This window comes from Gigantopelta aegis, chromosome 3 (genome assembly GCF_016097555.1).
Source record: "Gigantopelta aegis isolate Gae_Host chromosome 3, Gae_host_genome, whole genome shotgun sequence".
NCBI lineage: Eukaryota > Metazoa > Mollusca > Gastropoda > Neomphalida > Peltospiridae > Gigantopelta > Gigantopelta aegis.
In genome coordinates this window covers 32,408,797-32,435,545 of record NC_054701.1, presented here as the reverse complement: position 1 = coordinate 32,435,545, position 26,749 = coordinate 32,408,797, and the positions used below count along the sequence as shown (strand labels likewise).

Here is a 26,749-nt window from a genome sequence, read left to right as displayed (position 1 = left end):
ATGACATCATGTACAGATCATCGGTCCTCCTGTTGTAGTTGTTCTTGTCATGATAGTGTGGTCACTGGTTGGTCACTGTTATGTTGTCATGACATCATGTACAGATCATCGGTCCTCCTGTTATAGTTGTTCATATCATAATAGTATGGTCACTGGTTGGTCACTGTTATGTTGTCATGACATCATGTACAGATCATCGGTCCTCCTGTTATAGTTGTTCATGTCATAATAGTATGGTCACTGGTTGGTCACTGTTATGTTGTCATGACATCATGTACAGATCATCGGTCCTCCTGTTGTAGTTGTTCTTGTCATAATAGTGTGGTCACTGGTTGGTCACTGTTATGTTGTCATGACATCATGTACAGATCATCGGTCCTCCTGTTATAGTTGTTCTTGTCATAATAGTGTGGTCACTGGTTGGTCACTGTTATGTTGTCATGACATTATGTCCAGATCATCGGTCCTCCTGTTGTAGTTGTTCTTGTCATAATAGTGTGGTCACTGGTTGGTCACTGTTATGTTGTCATGACATTATGTACAGATCATCGGTCCTCCTGTTATAGTTGTTCATATCATAATAGTATGGTCACTGGTTGGTCACTGTTATGTTGTCATGACATCATGTACAGATCATCGGTCCTCCTGTTATAGTTGTTCTTGTCATAATAGTATGGTCACTGGTTGGTCACTGTTATGTTGTCATGACATCATGTACAGATCATCGGTCCTCCTGTTGTAGTTGTTCTTGTCATAATAGTGTGGTCACTGGTTGGTCACTGTTATGTTGTCATGACATCATGTACAGATCATCGGTCCTCCTGTTATAGTTGTTCATGTCATAATAGTGTGGTCACTGGTTGGTCACTGTTATGTTGTCATGACATCATGTACAGATCATCGGTCCTCCTGTTATAGTTGTTCATGTCATAATAGTGTGGTCACTGGTGGTCACTGTTATGTTGTCATGACATTATGTTATCATCGGTCCTCCTGTTATAGTTGTTCTTGTCATAATAGTATGGTCACTGGTTGGTCACTGTTATGTTGTCATGACATTATGTCCAGATCATCGGTCCTCCTGTTATAGTTGTTCTTGTCATAATAGTGTGGTCACTGGTTGGTCACTGTTATGTTGTCATGACATTATGTCCAGATCATCGGTCCTCCTGTTATAGTTGTTCATGTCATAATAGTGTGGTCACTGGTTGGTCACTTTGGCCTGTAAATGGTAATACACATCCATTCATTGTTAAGATAGCTTTAGTAATAGTCATGTAATATAGAATGGACCTGTAAATGGTAATACACATCCATTCATTGTTAAGATAGCTTTAGTAATAGTCATGTAATATAGAATGGACCTGTAAATAGTAATACACATCCATTCATTGTTAAGATAGCTTTAGTAATAGTCATGTAATATAGAATGGACCTGTAAATAGTAATACACATCCATTCATTGTTAAGATAGCTTTAGTAATAGTCATGTAATATAGAATGGACCTGTAAATAGTAATACACATCCATTCATTGTTAAGATAGCTTTAGTAATAGTCATGTAATATAGAATGGACCTGTAAATAGTAATACACATCCATTCATTGTTAAGATAGCTTTAGTAATAGTCATGTAATATAGAATGGACCTGTAAATGGTAATACACATCCATTCATTGTTAAGATAGCTTTAGTAATAGTCATGTAATATAGAATGGACCTGTAAATGGTAATACACATCCATTCATTGTTAAGATAGCTTTAGTAATAGTCATGTAATATAGAATGGACCTGTAAATGGTAATACACATCCATTCATTGTTAAGATAGCTTTAGTAATAGTCATGTAATATAGAATGGACCTGTAAATAGTAATAGTGGGCAGGATGTAGCCCAGTGGAATAGTGTTTGCCTGATATGCAGTTGGTGTAGGATTGATCCCTGTCGGTGGGCTCATTAGTCTTATTTCTCGTCCAAGCCAGTGCACCATGCACGACTGCTATATCAAAGGTATGTCCTATCCTGTCTGCAGGATGGTGCATGTAAAAGATCCCTTGCTACTAATGGAAAAATATAGCAGGTTTCTTGTATAAGACTATATGTCAAAATTACCAAATGTTTGACATCCAATAACGGATGATTATTAAATCAATGTGCTCTAGTGATGTCATTAAACAAAAGAAATGTTAACTTTTATAAATGGCAATAATCTTACAACTTCAAGTGCACATATTATTATGATTGTGTTAATCAGGGGTGGGAATTCTCATCACATCAGCTGTTTTCCTCTCATGGAACATTGCGTTTCCTCGCATTTTAATCGCCCTTTCCTCCAAAATGTGTCAGATGGCACAGATTTTAACCTAGGATTTCAAGAATTTCCGGGACCCCTCTAGATTTCCTCTTCTTTACAGTTCACCAATTCCCATCCCTGATTACTCATTTAATGTGGATAGCATAATAGTAATGCATATACATTATTGTAATGGCCGTACAATACTGTAAGTAGTGTAGAATGTACATACAGGTACAAGGGAGGTTGGATTCGTCAATAATTCACAAGCCCTGTAGTGGCGAGTTAATGATTAATCCACATTTTTTAGTGTATTCTCCAATCAGACGTGTGGCTTCTTGGGCTAAAGTTTGCATTTGTTTACAAAGTGCAATGCACAGGTTCAGCCAGCTTTGAATTAATTCCAGATCTGAACATACAAAAAGTTCAAATTGCATTGTTCATGCACAGCTGTAGATTCTTGAAATATAATCTTGTTATAACAACAGTGTGAGGTCATAGGTATGGATTAATATATGATATGCAACTGGTAATAAAACACGTGTCCATTAATTGTTTAGATTCAGGGCTTCTAGATTATGGTAGCCTCACTCCCATGGCTAGTGCTATTCAATGTTGGGCTAGTAAATAACTACTACAGCTAGTAAATTGTTTGTGGTCAAATGTTGCAGTTAAGTCTATTTTGTAAATATGAATATCTACCCCACCCCCCACCCCCAAATGTTAAGTGTTTTTAAGGTCTATCTCCTTTAGGTCATATCATATTAATACCATTATTTAGTAGTAAAGTTGTATTAACTTAAAGTAATGTAGGGATAATGAATTTTGAATCATGGCTGGTAAATTTTTTAAATCACTGATCCCATGGTTAGTGGATTTTATCAAAATTCTAGAAGCCCTGTCGATTGTTTTGGTAATATGTAAGTCAATCTAAAACTGTTGTCTTTGATTTTCAGAAATAAAAATTGTTTAAAACAAAGATTTTTAAATATTGTACCATTGATTACTATTGACTGAATTTACAAATTAAGACCCTTTTTTCTCTTACATGCATGTAACTACATACTACATACATTTATAATACTTAAACACACACTTCTAAGAGAAAAAAAAATCAAGTTTCTTAAATTCGGACCAATATATCAGTTCTTCTAGAATTTTTATAAAATTCATTAGCCATGGGATCAGTGATTTAAAAAATTTACCAGCCATGATTAAAAATGTACTAGCCCTACTTTCATTTCATTTCAACTTATTTTCATGTTTATATCCAATTAAAGTTCGAGCACACTGTCCTGGGCACACACCTCAACTATCTGGGCTGTCCAGGACAGTGGGTTAGTTGTTAGTTTATTAGTGGTTAGTGAGAGAGAAGAGGGTGTAGTGGTCTTACACATACCCATTGAGTTGTTAAAACTTGCTCTGCGTAGGAGCCGGTACCGGGTTGCAAACCCAGTACCTACCAGTCTTATGTCCGATAGCTTAACCACGATGCCACCGAGGCCAGTAAGACACGTGACTAATTTAAGTTAATACAATTTGACTAAATAATAGTAATAATCAGATATGTCACCTAAAGAGGGAGATGGAGCTTAAAAACACAAACTTTGTGAGGTTGGCACGGGGTCAGGATATTCATATTTACAAAATAGACTTAACTGCAACATTTGACCTTTTTTTTTTCACTAGCTGTTGGGCATGGCAATAATAGTTATTTACTAGCCCAACATTGAATATCACTAGCCATGGGAGTGTGGCTACCACAATCTAGAAGCCCTGCATATATACATGTATATCACACATTCATATACTACCTGTGTGCTTGCTGACTGGGCAATATTCTGAGCTGTGACTGTTGTTAAACAACATTCCTTTTCTTTCATTCCATGGGATAATGTAGTGCATGTGTAGCTACAGGTAGACAAGTAGGTCATTTCCTTGAGGGTCAATCAGATGACTCATCACTGGGCTGAGACATTCTAATAACCTGTCAACGTAATCCTCTGATCGTACACTTTGATCTCCCAGCTCTCACAGGACAATGCACCTGTAATTCACTGGAGGTGGTGTTACAGGCTATTTCGGTTGCAGGTTTTTGAAAAAATAATAATAAAAAAATCATTAACATTCTCGTTTGATTTTGATGATTTTGACTGGACTCATCAGTGAACATCACCCGACCCCACTGAACACGTTGCCACCGCAGATGAAGCGTGCACCAGTGACGTCTGGCCGCTCTGTGATGTGGTAGGAGTGGTGGTCGAACAGCCTGGCGATGGCAGCATAGATTATTGGCTCTCAGACGATTGCGTATGGTTTGATCAGACACTGAGTTCCAGTCGCAGTCCGCAGATTGTCACGTAATCGGCGTGCAGTGGTTGTGCGTTGACGTAGAGCCATATTGGTGATGTAGCGGTCCTCTCTAATTGTAGTGCTTCGGGGTCTTCCCGAACGTGGACGATTTCGAACAGAATTCGTTGCTTGGTACCGTTGCCACAGTCAGCCAACGACACTCTGACTGACACCAAGTCTCAGAACAACATTTCTTTGCGTATTGCCATCCTGAAGCCAAGCAATAGCCCTTCCTCGATCTTCGATAGTCAGTTGAAGTCGTACCATTGTCGAATTTGGAGTGTGCACCATACACGAACGCAAGCTCCAATTATACAGAAATTCAGCATTGGGAACATGGAATACACGTGCAAAGCGTGCAAATGAAGCGCTTTGTGAAAAAGCAAGTTATGGGCACTTAGCAGACCTTTCGCTTTCGCCCTAATTTACATGCAAATGTAAGCATGTTTTCGCCATTAGAACTAGTCGACAGTGTCAATGACAGTGGATTTTAATTCATTTATGGGTTGCTTAGACCCACTTTCGTCAAAATGGAACAATACCATGCGTGACATTATGGTCTAGCTAATATAATTGACATTTAGAAAATAATGTCGAAAATATCGTCTGACCCTTAAATTCTTTTGAGTAGTATATGTCAGAATTAACATATGTTTGAAATCCAATAGCCGATGATAAGATAAAAATCAATGTGCTCTAGAGGCATCCTTAAATAAAACAAACTTTTCTTTTCTTTTGTTATGGGTAGGAGCCATTACCAGGATACGAACCCAGTATCTACAAGCCGTATATCCGATGACTCAACAACTATACCACCGAGGCCGGTCAAACTGATAAGATATATATAAAAAAAGAAGTTTATTTTGTGTAACGACACCACTAGAGCACATTGATTTATTTATCATTGGCTATTGGATATAAAGTATTTGGTAATTCTGGCACAGTCTTAGAGAGGAAACCCGCTACATTTTTATATGAGAAGCAAGATATCTTTTATATGCACCATCCCACAGATAGAATAGCACATGCCACGGCACATACCAGTTGTGGTGCACTCGCTGGAATGAATAATAGCCCAATGGGCCACTGACAGGGATCGATCCTAAAGTAACCTTACATCATGTGAGCGCTTTACCACAGGGCTACGTCCTGCCCTCTTGATAACATGACTATTAAGTAGGCTTTGTGGGATTAACGTTTTTATCTCTGCATAACTCATTAGCCATTTGTTGAGAACAGCATGCTTGAACCTTAAACAAAAGCACATCAATAAATTATATCAACATTATATTCAGTGTGTTTGTGTTGACTGTCAATCCTGTAATATGGTGATAACAGGAAAAGGTGGGCAGTGAAGCAAATACAGTGTATATAATAAAACACACTAAACCTGTTACAGCAGGTACAGTGTCACGTAACCAAACCTTTTATATACAGAGGAATGTGATGTTTACTAACACACCATGCTGCTGGATTAACACAATCATTTCAATGAATACTTGGGGGTCCTTCATATGAATGGATGAATGGATGGATGGATGATTGAATGAATGAATGTTTTACAACACCCCAACATGGACAATAGTAGTTTGTGGAGGTAGTAGTCTATAAGTAATTAATGAATGAATTGCATGTCAGTATATATGTGGCAATTAGTAGTAAAATTACTGATTCTCATTCCAACTAGTGCACCACAACTTGTGTAACAAAAGCCATGGTATGTACAATCCTGTGTGCATATAAAAGATCCCTTACTACTGAACAAAAAGAGTATCCCATGGTATGGTGGATGCAGATCCCATAGTATGGTGCATGCAAATTTCCTCTATCTCTAATTACCTCTGTGGTCCTGGGCTCCGTTCTTAGCGTTAAGATCACCTTAACTGCATAACTACCTAATGCACTTAAGATGATCTTAGTGCTAAGATCGCTTCGTGAAACGGGGTCTGAACCATAACCTATCGGTGGGCCCATTGGGCTGTTTCTCGTTCCAGCCAGTGCACCATGCCTGGTATATAAAGACTGTGCATCAAATTATGCTGTCATGTCTGTAGAAAAGTGTATATAAAAGATCCCTTGCTACTAATGGAAAAATTTAGTGGGTTTTCTCTCTAAGGCTATATATCAAAATTAATCCAACTTTCGACCTTTGCCTCTGTATAAGGTTCTATAGGTCCATATTCTGTGTAATACATATACCAGTAAAATTTAAGCCAAACAACACCTGAGGAAGTATTAGAAATAGCCTGCTGAAGCAGTTGGCTGCCTAATATAGGCCAGTCTGTTAATATTAGATAATCTGGGATGATAATAATCTGGAATATTATATCTTGAGGGGTCATGTTTTGATTATAGGAGGCTTCTCAGTATGGGAGTACACATGTATGTATGGTACTCCAGTGCTGTGCTTAACATTTTATGATGGACAGCATGTCATACTAGTATATACTGTACAAGATAGCAACATGCTATTATTGTGGTTTGTAAATTTTGCCAGCTGAACACGTATATGTATTTACACAAATTTAAAGGGAAATAACTCTTCAAGGATTCTGTATAATGGGGACTAAATCAACAGAGTAGCTGTTTATATTGTCATTCAAAATACATTGTATTTAATTTTTGTATTTGGTTATGGAGAGATGTCCTTCAGAAACATATTTTAGACCAATTTCTATACATGTACTTTAATTTTTTTTTATAATAATGCATTTACCTAAAGAAATAGTTATTGTTAACAAGACCATACTCATTTTTATTATATTCCAGCCTATAATTGTTATGTGGCTGTTCCTTTGGACATAATACATACTGTCTCTGAAACCACATGTACAAGACCCTTTATGTTAATAAAAGACAATAATTGTGTGTACATGTATGTAAATGTTATCACTGGGTTTAACACTCATTATCATGTCTCACGATATCCATTGTGTGTCACAAATACAAAAGTAATATTTGATGAGTAAACACACAGCTGTGATGGTGGTAAACAATTTGATAATGTGCTTCTGAATTGTTGTCACAAATGAACAACAATAACACCACCAGTTAACAAATTGAGATTCACAGTAGGGTTATTCCTCATATGTATTCTACAGGGGTGGGAATTCTCCTCAGATCAGCTGTTTTCCTCTCATGGAACATTGCGTTTCCTCGCATTGTAATCGTCCTTTCCTCCAAAATATGTAAGATGGCACAAATTTTAACCGAGAATTTCTAGAATTTCCAGGACCCCTCTGAATTTCCTCCTTTTTTTACAGTTCACCAATTCCCACCACTGATTCTAATTTCAACTTTAAAAAAAAAAATATTGTCAGAAATTAGCAACAATAAGACTGTCAATTATTAACAAATTAGAATTCACACTTAAAACTAAAGTAGTCAAATTTTAATTAAAAATTAACATTACAAACCAGGGAACATTTTGTCCAGTATCCTGTCACGATTCGCTACACAAGTTTCAGAGATCGTTACACAATTTTAAATCATTAAACAGTAGTTGCTAATCAATTTTCAATTGACTAGAAATATCGCTAATCAACATTTTGAAGAAAAAAAAAGTACCCTGTAAACATCATTTGGTGATGTCAAGAAATCTAATAACCAGAGATGAGTAGCCAAACACAGAAATTGCATCATTAATTTATAATGATTTGACATTTAACTCCATGAACAATATGTGGAGTAGTGAAACCATATTTTTGACATCACAAAATTTGTGACAGTAAAATGAATCTTTAGTTTTACTTTCCAAATTTCAACAAAGATCTAATGAGACTGATTTGAACAAATGTAATGAATTAGCAAGGGTTGGGATCTAGCTCTGTTAGTAAAATTCTTGCTTGAGGCACTTTGATCATAGGGTCAACCCACCATGGTGAATCCATTCAATGAACCGGCCTCTGTGGCGTCGTGGTTAGGCCATTGGTCTACAGGCTGGTAGGTACTGGGTTCGGATCCCAGTCGAGGCATGGGATTTTTAATCCAGATACCGACTCCAAACCCTGAGTGAGTGCTCCGCAAAGCTCAATGGGTAGGTGTAAACCACTTGTACCGACCAGTGATCCATAACTGGTTCAACAAAGGCCATGGTTTGTGCTATTCTGCCTGTGGGAAGCGCAAATAAAAGATCCCTTGCTGCCTGTTGTAAAAAGAATAGCTTATGTGGCGACAGGGTTTACTCTAAAAAACAGTGTCAGAATGACCATATGTTTGACATCCAATAGCCGATGATAAGATAAAAAAATCAATGTGTTCTAGTGGCGTCGTTAAATAAAACAAACTTTACTTTTTTCCATTCAATGATTGGGTTTTTTTTCCATCCCATGACTGGTATATCAATGGCTGTGGTATGTGCTGTCCTGTCTGTGAGGGAAAATGCATATGAAAGATCCCATAGTGCTAATAGAAAAACATAGTGAGTTTTCTCAAAACGTTCTCAAAGTCTATGTCAGAGTTATTAAATCTATGAAATACAAAAGCTGGTGATTAAAAAATCAGTGTGCTCTAGTGGGGTTGTTAAACAAAACAAACTTTAACTTTTGAATTAGGATATTCATTTTTTTTCTACTGCAATAAAGTTGCTATCTTATCTGTATTGATTCCTGTTACCGGTATCAACACGTGTAAGTTGTATGTGAGATGTCATTTATAGGATCATATTGATACATTGAATCTTAAACCTGTCATGTTTTATCTCTTCTAAATTTATTGAATGTGTTTTAAACCCTTTGTTGTAGAGAGACAAATAAGATGTAAGTTATTTGCATTGTCTACCAGTCATCCTGCTGTTATACAACAAAGAGAATTAGAATTGTTCTAAATATTTGTTAGTTACAGCAAACATTTACTACAAAGTCAATGAAAGAAAACCTAATTAATTTTTATCTTTGAAAATAACATGTACATCATTACGTTTTTACAGATATATGATCTAATAGGATAAAGAAAGAAATGTTTTATTTAACGATGCACTCAACACATTTTATTATGGTTATATCACGTCAGACATATGGTTAAGCACCACACAGATTTTGAGAGGAAACCCGCTGTCGCCACTACATGGGCTACTCTTCCGATTAGCAGCAAGGGATCTTTTATTTGCGCTTCCCACAGGCAGGATAGCACAAACCATGGCCTTTGTTGAACCAGTTATGGATCACTGGTCGGTGCAAGTGGTTTACACCCATTGAGCCTTGCGGAGCACTCACTCAGGGTTTGGAGTCAGTATCTGGATTAAAAAATCCCATGCCTCGACTGGGATCCGAACCCAGTACCTACCAGCCTGTAAACCGATGGCCTACCACGACGCCACCGAGGCTGGTCTAATAGGATAATTACCAAAACCTATATAGTGGTGGGATGTAGCCCAGTGGTAAAGTGTCCTGATGCGTGGTCAGTTTGGAATCAATCCCTGCCAGTGGGCCCATTGGGCTATTTCTCATTCCAGACAGTGCACCACATCTCGTATATCAAAGGCTGTGGTATGTGCTATCCTGACTGAGATGGTGCATATAAAAGATCCCTTGGTACTAATTGAAAAATGTAGCGGGTTTTATCTAAGAATATATGTCAAGAATAAATTTTACATCATTTCATGACAATTATTGTCCAGTTAATTCTTTCGTTTATTCATAAATGTATGCATAGAGACTACTAAACTAGTTCCTCTGACAGATCATTTATATTCCGAGTGTGTGTTCAGTCACCGTACTCGTACAGCATGAACGAAAATGAATTATGTATAATCAAAAACACACAAGTTGTAATAAATCATCTCTTTTTATTACCAGACTCATCAATGATAAAACAAAAATCAGGTAATTACTTCCCACATTAATCAGCGAAATATGGGACATGTTCAGCAAAATGACTTTGTTTTGTGATCATCTGATTTATCAATGAAACTTTGCATTCCCACACCACACATTTCTCAATGAAGTTTACACACATATTACTGCTGTAAACATGTTTAAGACTAAACAAAAATATTCAAACATGTATTTTTGTTAGTCCTCTACCTGTCCGCCTGTCTGTCCCACATATAGTATTCCAGACTCTTTTCTGGGTTTTTCAGAATGCATCAAGATAAGGAGCTGAAATTTTGCATAAAGCTTTTTCATGTACTGTTACAGATCAAATTTGATTTTCATGTACTGTTACAGATCAAATTTGATTTTCATGTACTGTTACAGATCAAATTTGATTTTCATGGTCATTTGCCAATTTTTTACAGTTATTGTCGTTAAACTTGGGAGATGAGAAAATTTGTTTTCTGGACCTTTTTCCCCCGGAATACCTCAAAATATTGACCTGAAATTTTGTGTTTAGCTTTACCATATACTGTTACAAATTTAGTTTGACTTTCATGGTGATTTACCTACTTTTGATACACTGCTTTAGTAGTACTCAGAAAGTTTGTTAAATTATGTGACTAACTTTAATTATAAGAATTAATCACAAGTATTTATTTGTTTATGCAAGTAAAAATAAACATTGTACACTGTTTTTGCATGACACGTTATGCAGAGAATTGCAGTATTGCATCATGCATCATCTGATTAGAGATCTCGACCTCTCAAAAGACACAGTCTACAATGTGGATCACAGAAAATAGTCTATGGATTCCACCATCACCATGGTGTAATGAGGAAATGGTTTACATAACGACACACTCAACACATTTTATTTATGGTTATATGATGGTTAAGGACCATACAGATTGTAAAAGAGGAAACCCACTGTCTTTTCCATTATTAGCAAGGGATCTTTTATATGTACCATCCCATAGACAGGATAGCACATACCACAGCCTTTTATGTACCAATTGTGGTGCACTGGCTGGAGTGAGAAATAGCCCACTGATGGGGATCGATCCCAAACCGACCATGCATTAAGTGAGCGCTTTACATCTTGCCCCCCATACTGTAATAAATGCTATTTTAACATGGCTAATCAGTGTTTCTGCCAGAAAGAAATTTTTGGGTATGGCACTATGGAATTGAATGCAACCACAGTCAACAGGGGGTATGGGGGACCTCCCCCAGAAAGAAAATGGGTTAAGTTTAGGGTTAGGGTTAAGAAAATCATAGAGTAATGATAAGTCATTAATTTTGTCAAAATGTTAACTTAAAAAAATAAAAATTTGAGTATAGCGCCATACCCGTTTTACCCTCTGGCAGAAACCCTGCTAATCTTTAGGATTAAGTGTAGGTTTTGGTGGATCACAGTATACAACTCATTTGTCTTGTAACTATTATAACTAGCAAATATATATAACTGTTTATTTTCTACATGTTGTAGGGATTGATGGAGATGATTACCTATTTTCAAAAAGAGATGGCAGCTGAGCAAGAAAACTTTAACTCGCTGTGTGGAGAGCTCCAGGGTATTAGGGACCGTAACTCACGGCAATATAAGCAGATCTCCAAGGAAATGATGAAGTCACAGAATCGACTTACTCTGCTTATGAACAGGAGTATGAAATGTTTTGCACAGGTAGGTCTTAAAACTGTTCATTAAAAGAATATCACACTCTTTAAGGAATAAAATTTACTAAACATTTTTATATTTCAAGAAACTAAGAAACTTTTCTGTATTTGTAATTTATGAAATTATTAAAATCATTGAATTTTGTAGTTGAAAAACTTCTCCTTTTTTTAAAATTTTTCTTCCATTGTTTCCAATTCGAAATCCTAATGACAAAGGGTTTTGGTTTCTATTTTGAGAATAATTTTAATTGTGGATGACCATCCAGTTTAATGATTGTCAATGATGACTTTATCAGTTGGATAACATGATTGTACAAGTTGTCCATTGGACAATTGATAATTACTTCCAGCTCTTAATTTTAAAGCAGGGAAAATGGTTACAGCATGCAATGCAATTCCCTCAACCATTATACAGGATTTTATTCTGACCATTTTTATGCTCCGAAGTATCAAATTTGATATAAGCCTACATTCCACAAAATATTTTTATAACATACTTACTAGTTTATGATTAATAATTTTGAAGACAAATACACAGTGTTCCCTTTGTCCATCTGGACCAATTAAAGAATGATCTTCTTTCTTCAAAGTAAAAATCAGTGCAGTCCACTTCTCTGAAAGATAACCTTACTGTTAACCAGGATTCGACAAATCCACTAGCCCTCAGTCCGAGCTAGTACATTTTTGGTCTGAGCTAGATGAAATTATCAACTGTATTACTATAATACATAGGGCACTAGCCAAAGCTTCTGTGAGGGCTAGATGAAAATATCAACTGTATTACTATAATACATAGGGCACTAGCCAAAGCTTCTGTGAGGGCTAGATGAAAATATCAACTGTATTACTATAATACATAGGGCACTAGCCAAAGCTTCTGTGAGGGCTAGATGAAAATATCAACTGTATTACTATAATACATAGGGCACTAGCCAAAGCTTCTGTGAGGGCTAGATGAAATTATCAACTGTATTACTATAATACATAGGGCACTAGCCAAAGCTTCTGTGAGGGCTAGATGAAATTATCAACTGTATTACTATAATACATAGGGCACTAGCCAAAGCTTCTGTGAGGGCTAGATGAAATTATCAACTGTATTACTATAATACATAGGGCACTAGCCAAAGCTTCTGTGAGGGCTAGATGAAAATATCAACTGTATTACTATAATACATAGGGCACTAGCCAAAGCTTCTGTGAGGGCTAGATGAAATTATCAACTGTATTACTATAATACATAGGGCACTAACCAAAGCTTCTGTGAGGGCTAGATGAAATTATCAACTGTATTACTATAATACATAGGGCACTAGCCAAAGCTTCTGTGAGGGCTAGATGAAATTATCAACTGTATTACTATAATACATAGGGCACTAACCAAAGCTTCTGTGAGGGCTAGTGGAAATTATCAACTGTATTACTATAATACATAGGGCACTAGCCAAAGCTTCTGTGAGGGCTAGTGGAAATTATCAACTGTATTACTATAATACATTGGGCACTAGCCAGAGCTTCGGTGAGGGCTAGTGGAAATTATCAACTGTATTACTATAATACATAGGGCACTAGCCAAAGCTTCGTTGAGGGCTAGTGGAAATTATCAACTGTATTACTATAATACATTGGGCACTAGCCAGAGCTTCTGTGAGGGCTAGTGGAAATTATCAACTGTATTACTATAATACATAGGGCACTAGCCAAAGCTTCGGTGAGGGCTAGTGGAAATTATCAACTGTATTACTATAATACATAGGGCACTAGCCAAAGCTTCGGTGAGGGCTAGTGGAAATTATCAACTGTATTACTATAATACATAGGGCACTAGCCAAAGCTTTGTTGAGGGCTAGTGGAAATTATCAACTGTATTACTATAATACATAGGGCACTAGCCAAAGCTTCTGTGAGGGCTAGAAACTTTTTCAAAACATTTGTCGAATACTGTGTTAACTCTTTCTTGCTATTTAGGGATTTCTCTCCACAAAAAAAACCCCATCAAATAATCCCTTTTTTCTTCTTTTCTTGTTGTGTACATTTATGTTTATCTGTATATTCAAGAAAATTAACAAAAGATAGTGTTGTGTTCTTGTATTAAAGGTACATGCTCCTCTTACAAGACTGTATGTTACTTTGGGGGATACTTTCACTTTCATTCTTAGAGGGACAGGATTTAGTTGTCAGTGGAGTGCTTACCTGAGATGCACAATTGGTAGGATCAGTGGACCCATTCTCTGATACTTTACACCCATCCCAACTAGTGCCCCGTGACTTACATGTATTAAAGAATGTGGTATGTACTATCTTGTCTGTGGGAAAGTATACATAAAAGATCCCTTGCTATTAATGGAAACATGTAACAAGTTTCCTCTGAAGTCTATGTCAGAGTTATCAAATGTTTGAATTCACTTAAAGTTTGTTTTGTTTAACGACACCACTAGAGAACATTGATTTAAGTTTTAGCCCGAAATTCCATACTGTTTTGTAAGAGGTTTACCTTTAATAATATTTATACTACATTAATGCATGTATCTATATAGATATATATTCTATTATTGCTTTTTTAGTAATTTATTTAGTTGAGCTAGCCTGCATGTCTTTTGTTCAATATATATATTTATGTTTGCATGTCTTTACATTTCTCTGTATTTCTGTTATCTGTAATTAGTTTGTGGCCAGTACACTACCAAGGCTCGAAATTCATTCTGTGGAGTGGGAAGAAGTCTTTGCTTCTCAGATTTCAAAATGCTAAAAATTGAGAAGCAGTTCTAGAAAGCAGTGTGCCAAATGTGGATGAAAACATACGAATTACATATTACAGGGCTCGAATTTAAGAATTTGTCACCCACAGCAATGTTTTAAAGAATTGTCATGGGTGAAATGGCTCACCGACGGCAATTTTGAGCCTGCCTATGGCATTCTTTTTTAAAGTGACATTTGCAAAAAATAAACATGATTGAAAGGTTATTTTGTTGTATGTAGACATTTCAAATGTGCAAATATTAAATATTGGCAATTAATGTACACAAAGTGTATACATTTTACCATTGTTGAGGAGCTTTACCGATGGCTCAAAAGTGCCATCGGTGATGCTCTCTACCTATGGCAAACCGGTACGCCCTCGACCATCTGGACTCGTCCCTGTTCATCGCCTCTCCGTGACGACATCCCCGCTAACAACCTTTCCTAGGACAGGTAACAACCTCTTTTTTTGGGGCTAGTTAGACTTTAAACGTTTTGGAAGCAGTTCAAAATTCTTATGTTTATTTTTTTATAAGTAGTCTAACGCATTTTATTTTGGTGCCCGTTCAATTGCTCAAAATCACCTTAAAAACCTTTTGGCTGAGCAGTCTTAACTATTTTGGGTTAAATTTTAGAGTCCGGACATGTTTTGGATGCAGTTACTCTTTGTAGACTTAGGTAAAATACAGGCTTCACCGAGGAATCGAAATTCAGCCAATCAGAGCACGGCTCCCACTCGGTGTACTTCAAGTTTACGAAGTGTCTGCTATTTGGTCCGCGCTCGCGTTGACCTTACTAAATGGCTTTATTCCAAATTCCGCCCACCTCAAACTTACCCCCCCCCCCCTCCTGCTCCGGAGTTAGTCACTGGTGAAGTCAGAGGCTAAATCCGTGGTGGGCGTGCCTGAACCTTCGTGGATAGGGGCACGTAAAAAGAGTTGCCAGTTGCCAGTATGGCAATTTATATCTCAACAACGGCAATTGCCATTGGTGCCATCGTTAAATTTGAGCCTGTATTAATCACTTCAAAAAAATACAAATTTTCAATATATCTGAACAATTTCAAAAAATAAGATATTTCTCCAGGCGTTTTGTTGTACCAAATATGGGCCTTGTTAAAAATATTTAGTACTGAAAATTCCAAATATATTTTAATATTTCTTTAACTATGTTCTGATAAATTTATTTTACAATGATGTACTGCATCATTCCATGGCCTACAAAAAAAATCCCAGTTATGATTAACATGTGTTAATTTTCCCAATCCCATCAGACATAGGACCCTGTAAAGTAAAAGCGTCCTGTGATATTGATTAACAGAACGTACATTGTGCATTTTTAGTGGCATTAGCTTCCTGCCCCCTGTCAATTTCTAGCCTTGGTCCACTGCTGTATGTTCATTCATTAATGGAAAAGAAAATTAAAACAACATGCATGTGTATGTTAATCTTTAAAATGGAAGTTTAATCGCACCACAAGTCAACATGACTTATTATTTCTGGAAAGACATCGAAAATAATTCTTAAATCTTTATGTAACGGAATTTGAGCTGTCATTGTCAAGAACCCAAGCATTTATATAATGCTCGTAAGTTGGAAATAAACCTGTTCCTTACAAATATTTTCTCTCACAATTTTCTAAAATATTTCCTCCTATGAATATATTTCTTTCCTATGTTATCACCCATTTTGTATGCTAAATATAACCATTTGCACTCAGCACTTTGAGTTAAATTTTGGATCTGTCATACTTTGGTTAATGTGTTGGAATATCTTTAGGTATGTAAATGTAGATAATATATACAAATGTACTAGTAAATATCATTTTATTAAAAAAACATATTTGAAAAACAAAATTCAATATACTCTGACATTTTTTTAAATTCAGAAACCCCTCTTGCTAATAGAAAGTTCCTTGAAATTAAAATAAATAGGTGGGATTTATAAAATTTGGAAATACTCCTTTTAAAATTACGATCAAACGAACTTGACACGTAATGAATGTACCATAAGACTTATTTTTGATTTTTTGAAATGTGTCTATTGTCAGAGTACCAAGATAAGTATAAGAATGCGATTTTTCAACTTTTTATGTGATTTTAGCTCTTGATTTGATATGAAATGTAAACAAAACAAATATATTAATTGAAAGCTTGGTATAGAATTTTCAGCTGTAAAAAGCACATGATTTTAGTTTGTATTTTACATTAATGGGTATTACTATGAGCTGTAAGTAACAAAGTAATTAATAAAGTCATGTTTAATAAATCATCCACAAAACAGCAGTCAGTGTAGAATAATAATACTTTTAACAATAAACACACATATATATATATATTCATGTATATTCATGTATGTATAAATATAATGATTAATTACTAATTAAAGAAAATATATTCTGTATATTCAGATATATTTATACAGTGACTAATGACTAATTTTTAATGTCCAGCAAAATGTTCAGCATGGGAAGCAAGGAGTTGAGCTTCGTCGCCGTGGTTCCCTGAAAGGCTTGCAGATGTCATCCTCCACCAAATCCAGCACTCCTGTGCATCGCAGCAAATCCATGTACATTCCCCAGTTCCCAACCGACCCTTCCCCTCCTCCCCGAGCCACTGTAACAACAGCTAGGGGCAGACTGCCTGTTAATCCTAGTGCTAACCCCAACAGCTCCAACACTGTTGTCAGCAACGGCTTGCCAGCTAACATCGCAGCTGCTGCATCTTCTCATAACACCGCTTTCAGACCTAACTCTGTTGTACCCTCCAATGACAATGTCTCAAAGAACGAAATCAAAAACTCTACTACTAACCAGGATGACGAGCTCAGTAAGTTGCCCAGTGTTAAAAAGTTGCTCGGTGCCTTTCAGAAACCTTCCGCCATGTCGAATGGCGTGAATAGCGTTCTTCCCAACAAAGTTACCATGCGAACGAATGTCGTTAAGAGAAACGAAAATAGAAACTCTTTTCCATTAACATCGAACAACGCGCCTGGTTCTGAAAACAAGAACCAAACGGTGAATGGTACAGCAGTCAGTGTCCCAGAGCCGAAGAAAAAAATGTCCACGTTAAACATTAACCCATCTGTTGGTCAACAGTGGAACACGAGCCTGATGTCTCCACGGCCTAGGGCAGATTCCCTGGACACGAGGACAGCTTCGTTGTCTTCACCCAATAAAACTGTGAGTTCTTTTAGCAATGTGACAATAGTAAGTAAGGCTAAGTCAGTGTCCAATTTAGTAGATGATTCGGGTCCAAAGTCAAACTCTTCTAGTTCCGATAGGTTGACTAATATTAGATCTGGATCTAGTTCGACTATTAACAGTGCCGGTTCTGGCGTTGCTAATACAAATGGCAGATTCGTAACTAATCAGAGAGCATCAGGACCTGTGATGATGAAATCTGTAAGTTCAGAGCCTAAAAAAGTGACAGGCAGAAACTTTGTTATCAATAATGGTGCTAGTAGTTTGAAAGCACAAAACAATAATAAGAGTGCAAATTCAAACAAAAAGGAACCCAGTTCTGGGCTAGGAAGTAAAGATGCTCTGCTGAAGGAGATTGAGTCGAGGAGGAAATTACAGAAAGAAGAAGACTCGTTGGATGGAAAAGTGGGTGACGAGACCTACAAGACATCGGTGAGCCTGGTGCCAAGTGAGAGGGGTGGAGAGAGACCTCGGTCTGGCAGTGCTGAGAGCAGGACAAGTGCTGGCAGTCAGTCAGGTGAGTTCTGGGTTTTTTAATTGAATTTGTTATTTTTTATTATTATTCCTCTGTCCCCTTTCCTTTCTCTCTGAATTCCATATCATGAGAGAGCTCATTTCATTTTCATTTCAACTTATTTGTGTGCTTATATCTAATTAAGGTTCAATCGCGCTCTCCTTGGCACATACCTCAGGTATCTGGACTGTCTGTCCAGGACAGTCGGTTAGTGGTTAGTGAGAAAGAAGAGGGTGTAGTGCTCTTACACCTACCCAATGAGGTGTTAAAACTTGCTCTGGGTGGGAGCCAGTACCGGGCTGCGACCCCCAGTACCTACCAGCCTTATATCCAATGGCTTAACCACGACCCCACTGAGGCCAGTAGAGATCTCAACCAAGGTGCAGTGGGTTACAAGACTAATTGCAATTCAGTGGAACTATATTAGCCAATGTCCTTATGCACTTAAAAATGCACTTAAAATATCTGTTAAGAGTTGCCTATATGGCAACAGCAGGCTTCTTCCTCTCTTAACTATCTAAACCAAATGTGGAAATAACCATTTGATAGTCACAAAATAGCCATAGCAAATGTTTATCAATTTGTATCTTCCTAATCTGGTAGCTCATATCTTTTAATTTATTTCGCTGTCCACCTCCACATCTCAGTCCTAGTCTCCAACCACCACAGGTGCTTGAAATTTGAAATAAACAATGTTATAAATTGAAATAATTATACTGCTGTGTCATGGTTTTGTTTTCTTGATCTTGGGAATTCTGTTTTATAAATATAATTATATTGTCGGTGTAAATTAATTTCATTTTCAGTTTATTTTTGTGCTTATACCAGGGGTACATCCAGCCAGCTGTTTGTTGCTGATGTTTGCTAGACTAGTTTTTTTACACTACACATTAAACCAAATGACCACATCAAGAACCAGTCAAAATAGTTTGCAAATATTTAGGGAAAAATGAGTTGAAAATTAAGAAAAATGAAAATGCTTCTTTGTGGAACATATTGTAGTTATATGTAGCTTTTTGTTGCTTATTTTTTATTTTTTTATTTGTAAGTGAAATCTTCAAATTGTCAGAACAACAACATATATAAATGAGCTTTAATTTTAAATCAAATCTACAAACTTTCACAAATAAAAAAAGACGTGTAAATTAGGATTTTGGAAATCCAGAATGTTAAAAAAAACTATTTTTTGAGATAACTGTTCTGACAGTCTGTAGACATTTATCAGGATTTCCTGCTGTAAAGTGACTTTTACATTGATAAGTAAGACGATAAGTAAGATGGCACCAGGCCATCTAGTGCCAGATTACTCCTTGCCAATATTAGATTGACTAAAGAATACAAGTAGTTCTGGTAGCCAATGTTTTGCTTAATACCTTCCAACCATTATGGAACAAAACACTAACAGTTACAAATTGATAATTTTTGGAATTTTAATTAAAATTCATAATTAATGTTCATAATTGAATAAAAACAAAAACACCAATTTTTTATTTTATTTAGTAAAGCAGATAAATATTGTAAATATCTCAGCACATTTTAAACTGCTATGGCTATTTGGTGACTATCAAATGGTTATTTCGACATTTGCTGTAGAGAATAATGCTAGTCTCTGACTATCAACTCTAATGACTTACGGGTGCATTCAGATTAACAGCTAATTGGTCATAGGAGTTGTATATGAAGAGAATAGAGTTGTAAAGAGTGCTCAGACTAGCAACTGGACAGTTGTAGAAGTCGAGCAATCGATGAGTTGGCCAACTCTGTTGTGACAGTTGGTAGTTTGATTCTTGCATTAGAAGAAGCCTGCTGTTGCCACATAGGTGGCTCTTAACAGATATGTTATGCGTATTTTTGCATACACAGGACAGGATATGCATATCCATTACCTTTAGTATGTCAGATGTGGGTCATTGGTTGAGATGGTTCCACTGAGGGCAATCAGTTTATAACCCATCACACCTCAGACGAGCTCTCTACCACTGAGCTACATCCTATCCCGCTTCAATAATACTTGACAATACCACATGAGCACAGTGATTAATTAATCATCACCTGTTGGATGTCAAACATGCGACTCGTAACCTTCAGAGAAAACCAGCTTCATTTTTCTATTAGCAAAAAGGGATCTTTTATAAGCACTTTCCCACAGCACATGCCACAGCCTTTGATATATGAGTTTTGATGCACTGGATGGAATGGAAAATTAAACAATCAAAGAATGGGTCCATTAAGAGAGTTTGATCCTACAACCTTAGCATCTGGCTTTATCAAATGAGTTAGGACCCACTTCACTTTCCAGTTTCAATAATGACAAATACATAATTTTATTGTTATGTGTGTATTAAATGCATGCATGTACTGCATACTTTTACACTCAAGCAAGTGAGGGTTAAGAACTTAAGGAATTTAATTTATTTCAAAAGGCAGATTAGTAATGTACTTTAAAAACAAGATAGTTTAATTATGGAATTTAAAGAAAACTAAATTTAGTGTACATGTATTAGCCAAAGAGCAAACTTTGTAACTAGTCAGCTTAATTTACCTGTTGGCAAGGTGAATAATTTTCTACATGAGTGATCAGTAAATGTCATTTTGCTGAGTATTCATGGTCGACCGACTGCACAGACACCGAGATGATTTATAACCCGTGTTGACCATAACATCTCATACCCCACTGTTTTGTCCTACATTGGCTAATAATAAATAAACCATTATGGACATTCTGTATGTTCTGAGGTCAAGACAACATGCCCTCCTTGTGGAAACTCGGTACAACCTGCTGAAGTGATAACCTGTGTTAAGCTGCCACCTGTCTATAGTGGCCACCTGTATTTTCCCATATAATCCATTATACATGTACAACAAACTGATCTCAATATGAAAAAAATGAGGAGAGTGATTAGTTGCTCCCCTAATTTACATGTAGATTGTGGGGAGCCATTTAAGATATTTTCATATTGGTACCGTATAAATTCATATGCTAAGGGGAGCTAAAAATTACTCTCTAACTAGTCTAAAGGGAGTGATGGAGAGCGAGAGTGATAGCTCCATTACTCTCCTTGAACTAGTCTCAGGGGAGTAATGGGGAGTTAGAATAGCTCGCCTTAAAACATGATGTCTGCTGTATTAAACGACCATCTATTTTAGAAACTATTGTAGTATTCATCTAAATGATCGAGTTTAGAACTTTTTAATATATGATTAGGCAGCGATATGTTGATCTTTAGAGAACACTTTGATTTTAATTAAATGGTCTGTTACGGAAAACATTATCCTGTGTTAAACAACCAATCTCGTTCAAGCCAGTGTACTACGACTGATATATCAATTGCCGTGGTATGTCCTATCCTGTCTGTGGTATGGTGCATATAAAAGATCCTTTGCTACTAATGGAAAAATGTAGCATGTTTCCTCTCTAAAACTATATGTCAAAATTACCAAATGTTTGACATCCAGTAGCCGATGATTAATAAATCAATGTGTTCTAGTGGTGTCATTAAACAAAACAAACTTTTTTAAACAACCTGTTTTGCTAGTTCACAAAGATCTTGTTTTTGTTGCAATTTATAAAAAGAGTCTTAAATCTTAATGGAACAGTGATATCCCACACATGTGTCATGCATCATTAAATAGCATCTGGAGTTATTTAGATAAGTGCCAAATTGCTTATGTCAAAACAGAGAAGACTAAACAAGTTACTGTATGATACCATTTATAGTACGAGTCCTAGATCATGAGCAAAAGCAAGTGATGTACCGTTCAGAATACATGAGATGTAATATCTTGGTGTGTTTATAATCTGTTGTGTATAACAATACCCCAAGAGGTAGACCTGTAAACATATTTTGTATGACACTGACAGCAATTTGTCCGACACCCATACCTAGAGCTCCAATTTAATAGTATTTCTCACTCCAGCCAGTGCACCACGACTGGTACATCAAAGGTCATGGTATGTGCTATCCTGTCTTGGGGATGGTGCATATAAAAGATCCCTTGAATAGCCCATGAAGTGGCGACAGCGGGTTTCCTCCTTCAATATCTGTGTGGTCCTTAACCATATGTCTGACGCAATATAACCATAAATAAAATGTGTTGAGTGCGTCATTAAATAAAAACATTTCCTTCCTTCCAATTTAACAGTAGACATGCAGCAAATTGCCACAATGCCCTAGTCATATGCCCTAGTGCCTTGAAAATGAAAAGAGTCTCATGACCAAACTGACTGTGTCTTATTTTGCATGTTACTAATTGGTCGTCATACTCTAAACACAACTGAAAGTTGTTTTATTACAAAAACATAAACCATTCACAGTTCTTTATTTTGAATGGGTGCGTTTGTTTGCCAAGGGGCGGGACATAGCCCAGTGGTAAAGCGTTCGCTTGATGTGCGGTCGGTCTAGGATCGATCCCCGTCGGTGGACCCATTGGGCTATTTCTCATTCCAGCCAGTGCTACACAACTGGTGTAGCAAAGGCCATGGTATGTACTATCCTGTCTGTGGGATGGTGCATATAAAAGATCCCTTGCTGCTAATCGAAAAGAATAGTCCATGAAGTGGCACAGCAGGTTTCCTCTCTCAATATCTGTGTGGTCCTTAACCATATGTCTGATGCCATATAGCCATAAATAAAATGTGTTGAGTGCATCATTAAATAAAACATTTCCTTCCTTGTTTGCCAAATTTGAGGTCTGTATACCAAATTTTGTTTGGGCATAACCCTTTAGAAGTTTTGAATGTGTTGGGAAGACAGTTGTCCTGTTGTTCTTGATTTTTGTTTACCGTTTCTAACAACACTTACTGGATTGATCTGGAGTCAGCCACACGTCATATAATATTAACACAGTGCATAGGAAATAAAAACTTACCATTGTGGTGAATTATTTAGTTTTGTAGGCAATGTGGCATCAACTTAGTTTGAAATCAATGAAGCAAATGATTGTTTTGTTCATTATCTCATTGCAATTATCTTTATTACCTGTATTCTGTCCAGTAATCCCTTTAATTAAGGCAGAGAGTAATGTACATTTTCGCTCAATGGTGTTATTATAGGATCAAATCCTCTTACTAATCGTCAGCAGACCCATTGGGTACTTGATGACTGGTATATCAAAGGCTGTGGTATGCATTATCCTGTTACCGGCCCCAGTCGGACTGCTGGTGCTCCCTTGCACCTGCCAATGCAGGTGGTCCCCCCTCCAACCCACCCCACCCCTTTCCTGTCCTGGATAGAGGAGCCGGCTGAGGTCGGTACCTGTGCCCAGGACAGGCGTGCGCTACAACAGCTTGCTCTGAATGTGCACATTGAACACTCTGTCCTGACCTGACCTGTATTATCTTGTCATGGAAAAAATGCATATAGTTCACCCCTTGTTATTATGGTATTCGTGTGTTTCTTTTCCCATTATTTAGACTATCAAAACAAGACAAACTTACCTGTGTTGCCATCAGTTTGTAGTTTGAGTATACTATATTGATGTAGGGGTTTTTGTGTTAATTAATTATCAGTGGGGTATATGTAAAGATATCCAAGGTGGTGTGGATTCGTCACTTGAGCATTTTGAATTGTTCAAGATGGCCGTCGTCATGATAATGCCCTGAAATGCCTTAAAATAGATTTATAGAGGACAGACTCATAGCTACATGTAAAATGTCTTGAATAAATGTATTTACAACAGATCCTATTCACAGAAATCTGTTTTATGCTTACATAATCTTAAAATGCATATTGGAATCTTATATTGAAGCAGTGATGTTCAAGACATCATTCTGTATGTTGATGTGGCGAGACATAGCCCAGTGGTAAAGCACTCACTTGATGTGCAGTCAGTTTGGGATCGATCCTCGTCAGTGGGCCCATTGGGCTATTTCTCACTCCAGCCATTGCACCATGACTGGTACATCAAAGCCCTTGGTATATCTACTATCCTGTCTATGGGATGGTGCATATAAAAGATCCCTTGCTGCTAATCAAAAAGAGTAGCCTATGAAGTGGCACAACAGGTTTCCTCTCTCAACATCTGTGTGGTCCTTAACCATATGTCCGACGCCATATAACCATAAATAAAATGTGTTGAGTGCATCGTTAAATAAAGCATTTCCTTCCTTCCTGTATGTTGACATTGTTGTGTTGCAGTATGTACATATAGAAAGAAATAAGGGAACACTTGGTATTATCGATGACATTTAATTTCTTACTAGGCTAGTAATGACATGTATGTATAACATACGAAGATATAACGTGAGACTGAGTGTCCGTAACATTAAAGTTTGTTTTATTTAACGACGCCACTAGAGCACATTGATTTTTTATCTTATCATCGGCTATTGGACATCAAACATATGGTCATTCTGACACTGTTGTTTTAGAGGAAACTCGCTGTCACCACATAGGCTACTCTTTTATGACAGGCAGCAAGGGATCTTTTATTTGCGCTTCCGACAGGCAGGATAGCACAAACCATGGCCTTTGTTGAATCAGTTATGGACCACTGGTCAGTGCAAGTGGTTCACATCTACCCATTGAGCCTTGCGGAGCACTCACTAAGGATTTGGAGTCGGTATCCGAACCCAGTACCTACCAGCCTGTAGACTGATGGCCTGACCACGACGCCACCGAGGCCGGTCTGTAACATTAACTTCCTGACATTCTTTGCTGTTACTATTTATCTGGTCCCTTATTTCTTTCCTTCAGTATATATCTATTTGCACACAGTAGTGTTTTGCATGTACGGTACATATGAAACAGTAGGCCACAATAATTCAAAAGGGAAATTACTCTATTATCTGTTATTAGTTGACTGGTACTTTCATTCCAGAAATAATGAAAAATCTATTTCGTAAATTGCTTATTACCAGTCCCTGAAGGAATTACATTAGTTAATTATGTACTTCTGTGGTCATTTCACAGCTGTCGCAAACATGTGATTTTCAGATAATAAAGAAATCTAATTACATGCTACTGGAATTACACTTAATAATCTGTTTACGAGTCCAAATCTAACATGGGAAAGCTGGTCCCTGCCAGTTATTATGTTCAGAGGCTGATCTGATTAAACCTTGAAAAAAATTACAAACCAGCTTTTTCAAAAAATAAAGCTAAAAATTCTATTATGTAATAATACATGTGCTTGGATTTTCCAGAAGACAAAACAAAGCTGTCGCTATAAGACAAATCTGATGTTTATGTCCTAAACTGTCAGAGTCTGTTTATCATTGGAACAGTAATTAAAAAGACAGCCTGGAGTTTACTGTCATTGTGACATGTTTCAGAATATTAAAGGCTTTTTAACAGCTAAAGTTACATATTAAGTACATGTCCTTGTTTAGAATATCGGTCTCTGTTCAGTTAAGGGGCAGGATTTAGCTCAGTCAGTTGAGTACTAGTACTCGCTTGAGATGCTTGTGTCGCAGGATCAAACCATTCACCTGATTGGGTTTTTCTTTATTCCAACCAGTGCACCACAACTGGTCAAAGGTCTTGGTATGTGGTATGGTCATGAAATGTTTGACATCCAATAGCCAATGATTAATTAATCAATGTGCTCTACTAGTAGTGGTGTCATTAAACAAAACAAACTTTTAACTGTACAGAAAAAAATTTGTCTTTGGTAAAGTCCCTGACCTACGGTAATTCATATTGCAATGACAGCAATTGTCATCGGTGCCGTCGTTAAGTTCGAGCAGTGTGCCTGTTAAAAGAAATGTTGGTCCTATTCATGATATTTACAGAAATAAAATGGACTTATGTACATTAACACATTTTTTATCTAGTCTTTCACCGAAAATGTAACATGATTTCAGAAGAAAAGAAAGAAAACCAGGAAATGTTGGAGGTTTCTTGAGTTAAAAGTCATAATAAAAATCAATCTGGAATTTTGAATACTGCAGTGGACTTCATGATGAAAAGGTTATTAATGAGAGAATTCTTTTACAATTTTGCTCTAGATTATAATAAAAATCTTATTGATCTCCTGTACTTCACTAAGATTCAAATATAATTCTGAATATATTCTTCTGAATTTCCAGAGTGAATTAATGACCAATCTATATTCTGGCTTATATTGCTTCGGCATTTTGTTTACCATGTTTGAGGTCTAATATCGGTCAGATTTATTGAATATCCTTGTATTGGAAAACACATAAAGTACACATAAT

At 36.8% G+C, this 26,749-nt stretch overlaps 1 protein-coding gene across 2 annotated transcripts in view; it reads left to right on the top strand.

The window, feature by feature from the left end:
• Positions 1-26,749, top strand: part of LOC121367897 — a 112,658-nt gene that overhangs the window by 27,307 nt on the left and 58,602 nt on the right. The window contains exons 3-4 of one of the 2 annotated variants that reach the window (XM_041492346.1): positions 11,950-12,144; positions 17,745-18,594. In XM_041492346.1, the coding sequence (XP_041348280.1) occupies positions 11,950-12,144; positions 17,745-18,594 (1,045 nt within the window). Of the gene's footprint in view, positions 1-11,949; positions 12,145-17,327; positions 18,595-26,749 lie in introns of both variants that reach the window. The other variant, XM_041492345.1, reaches the window with a different exon arrangement.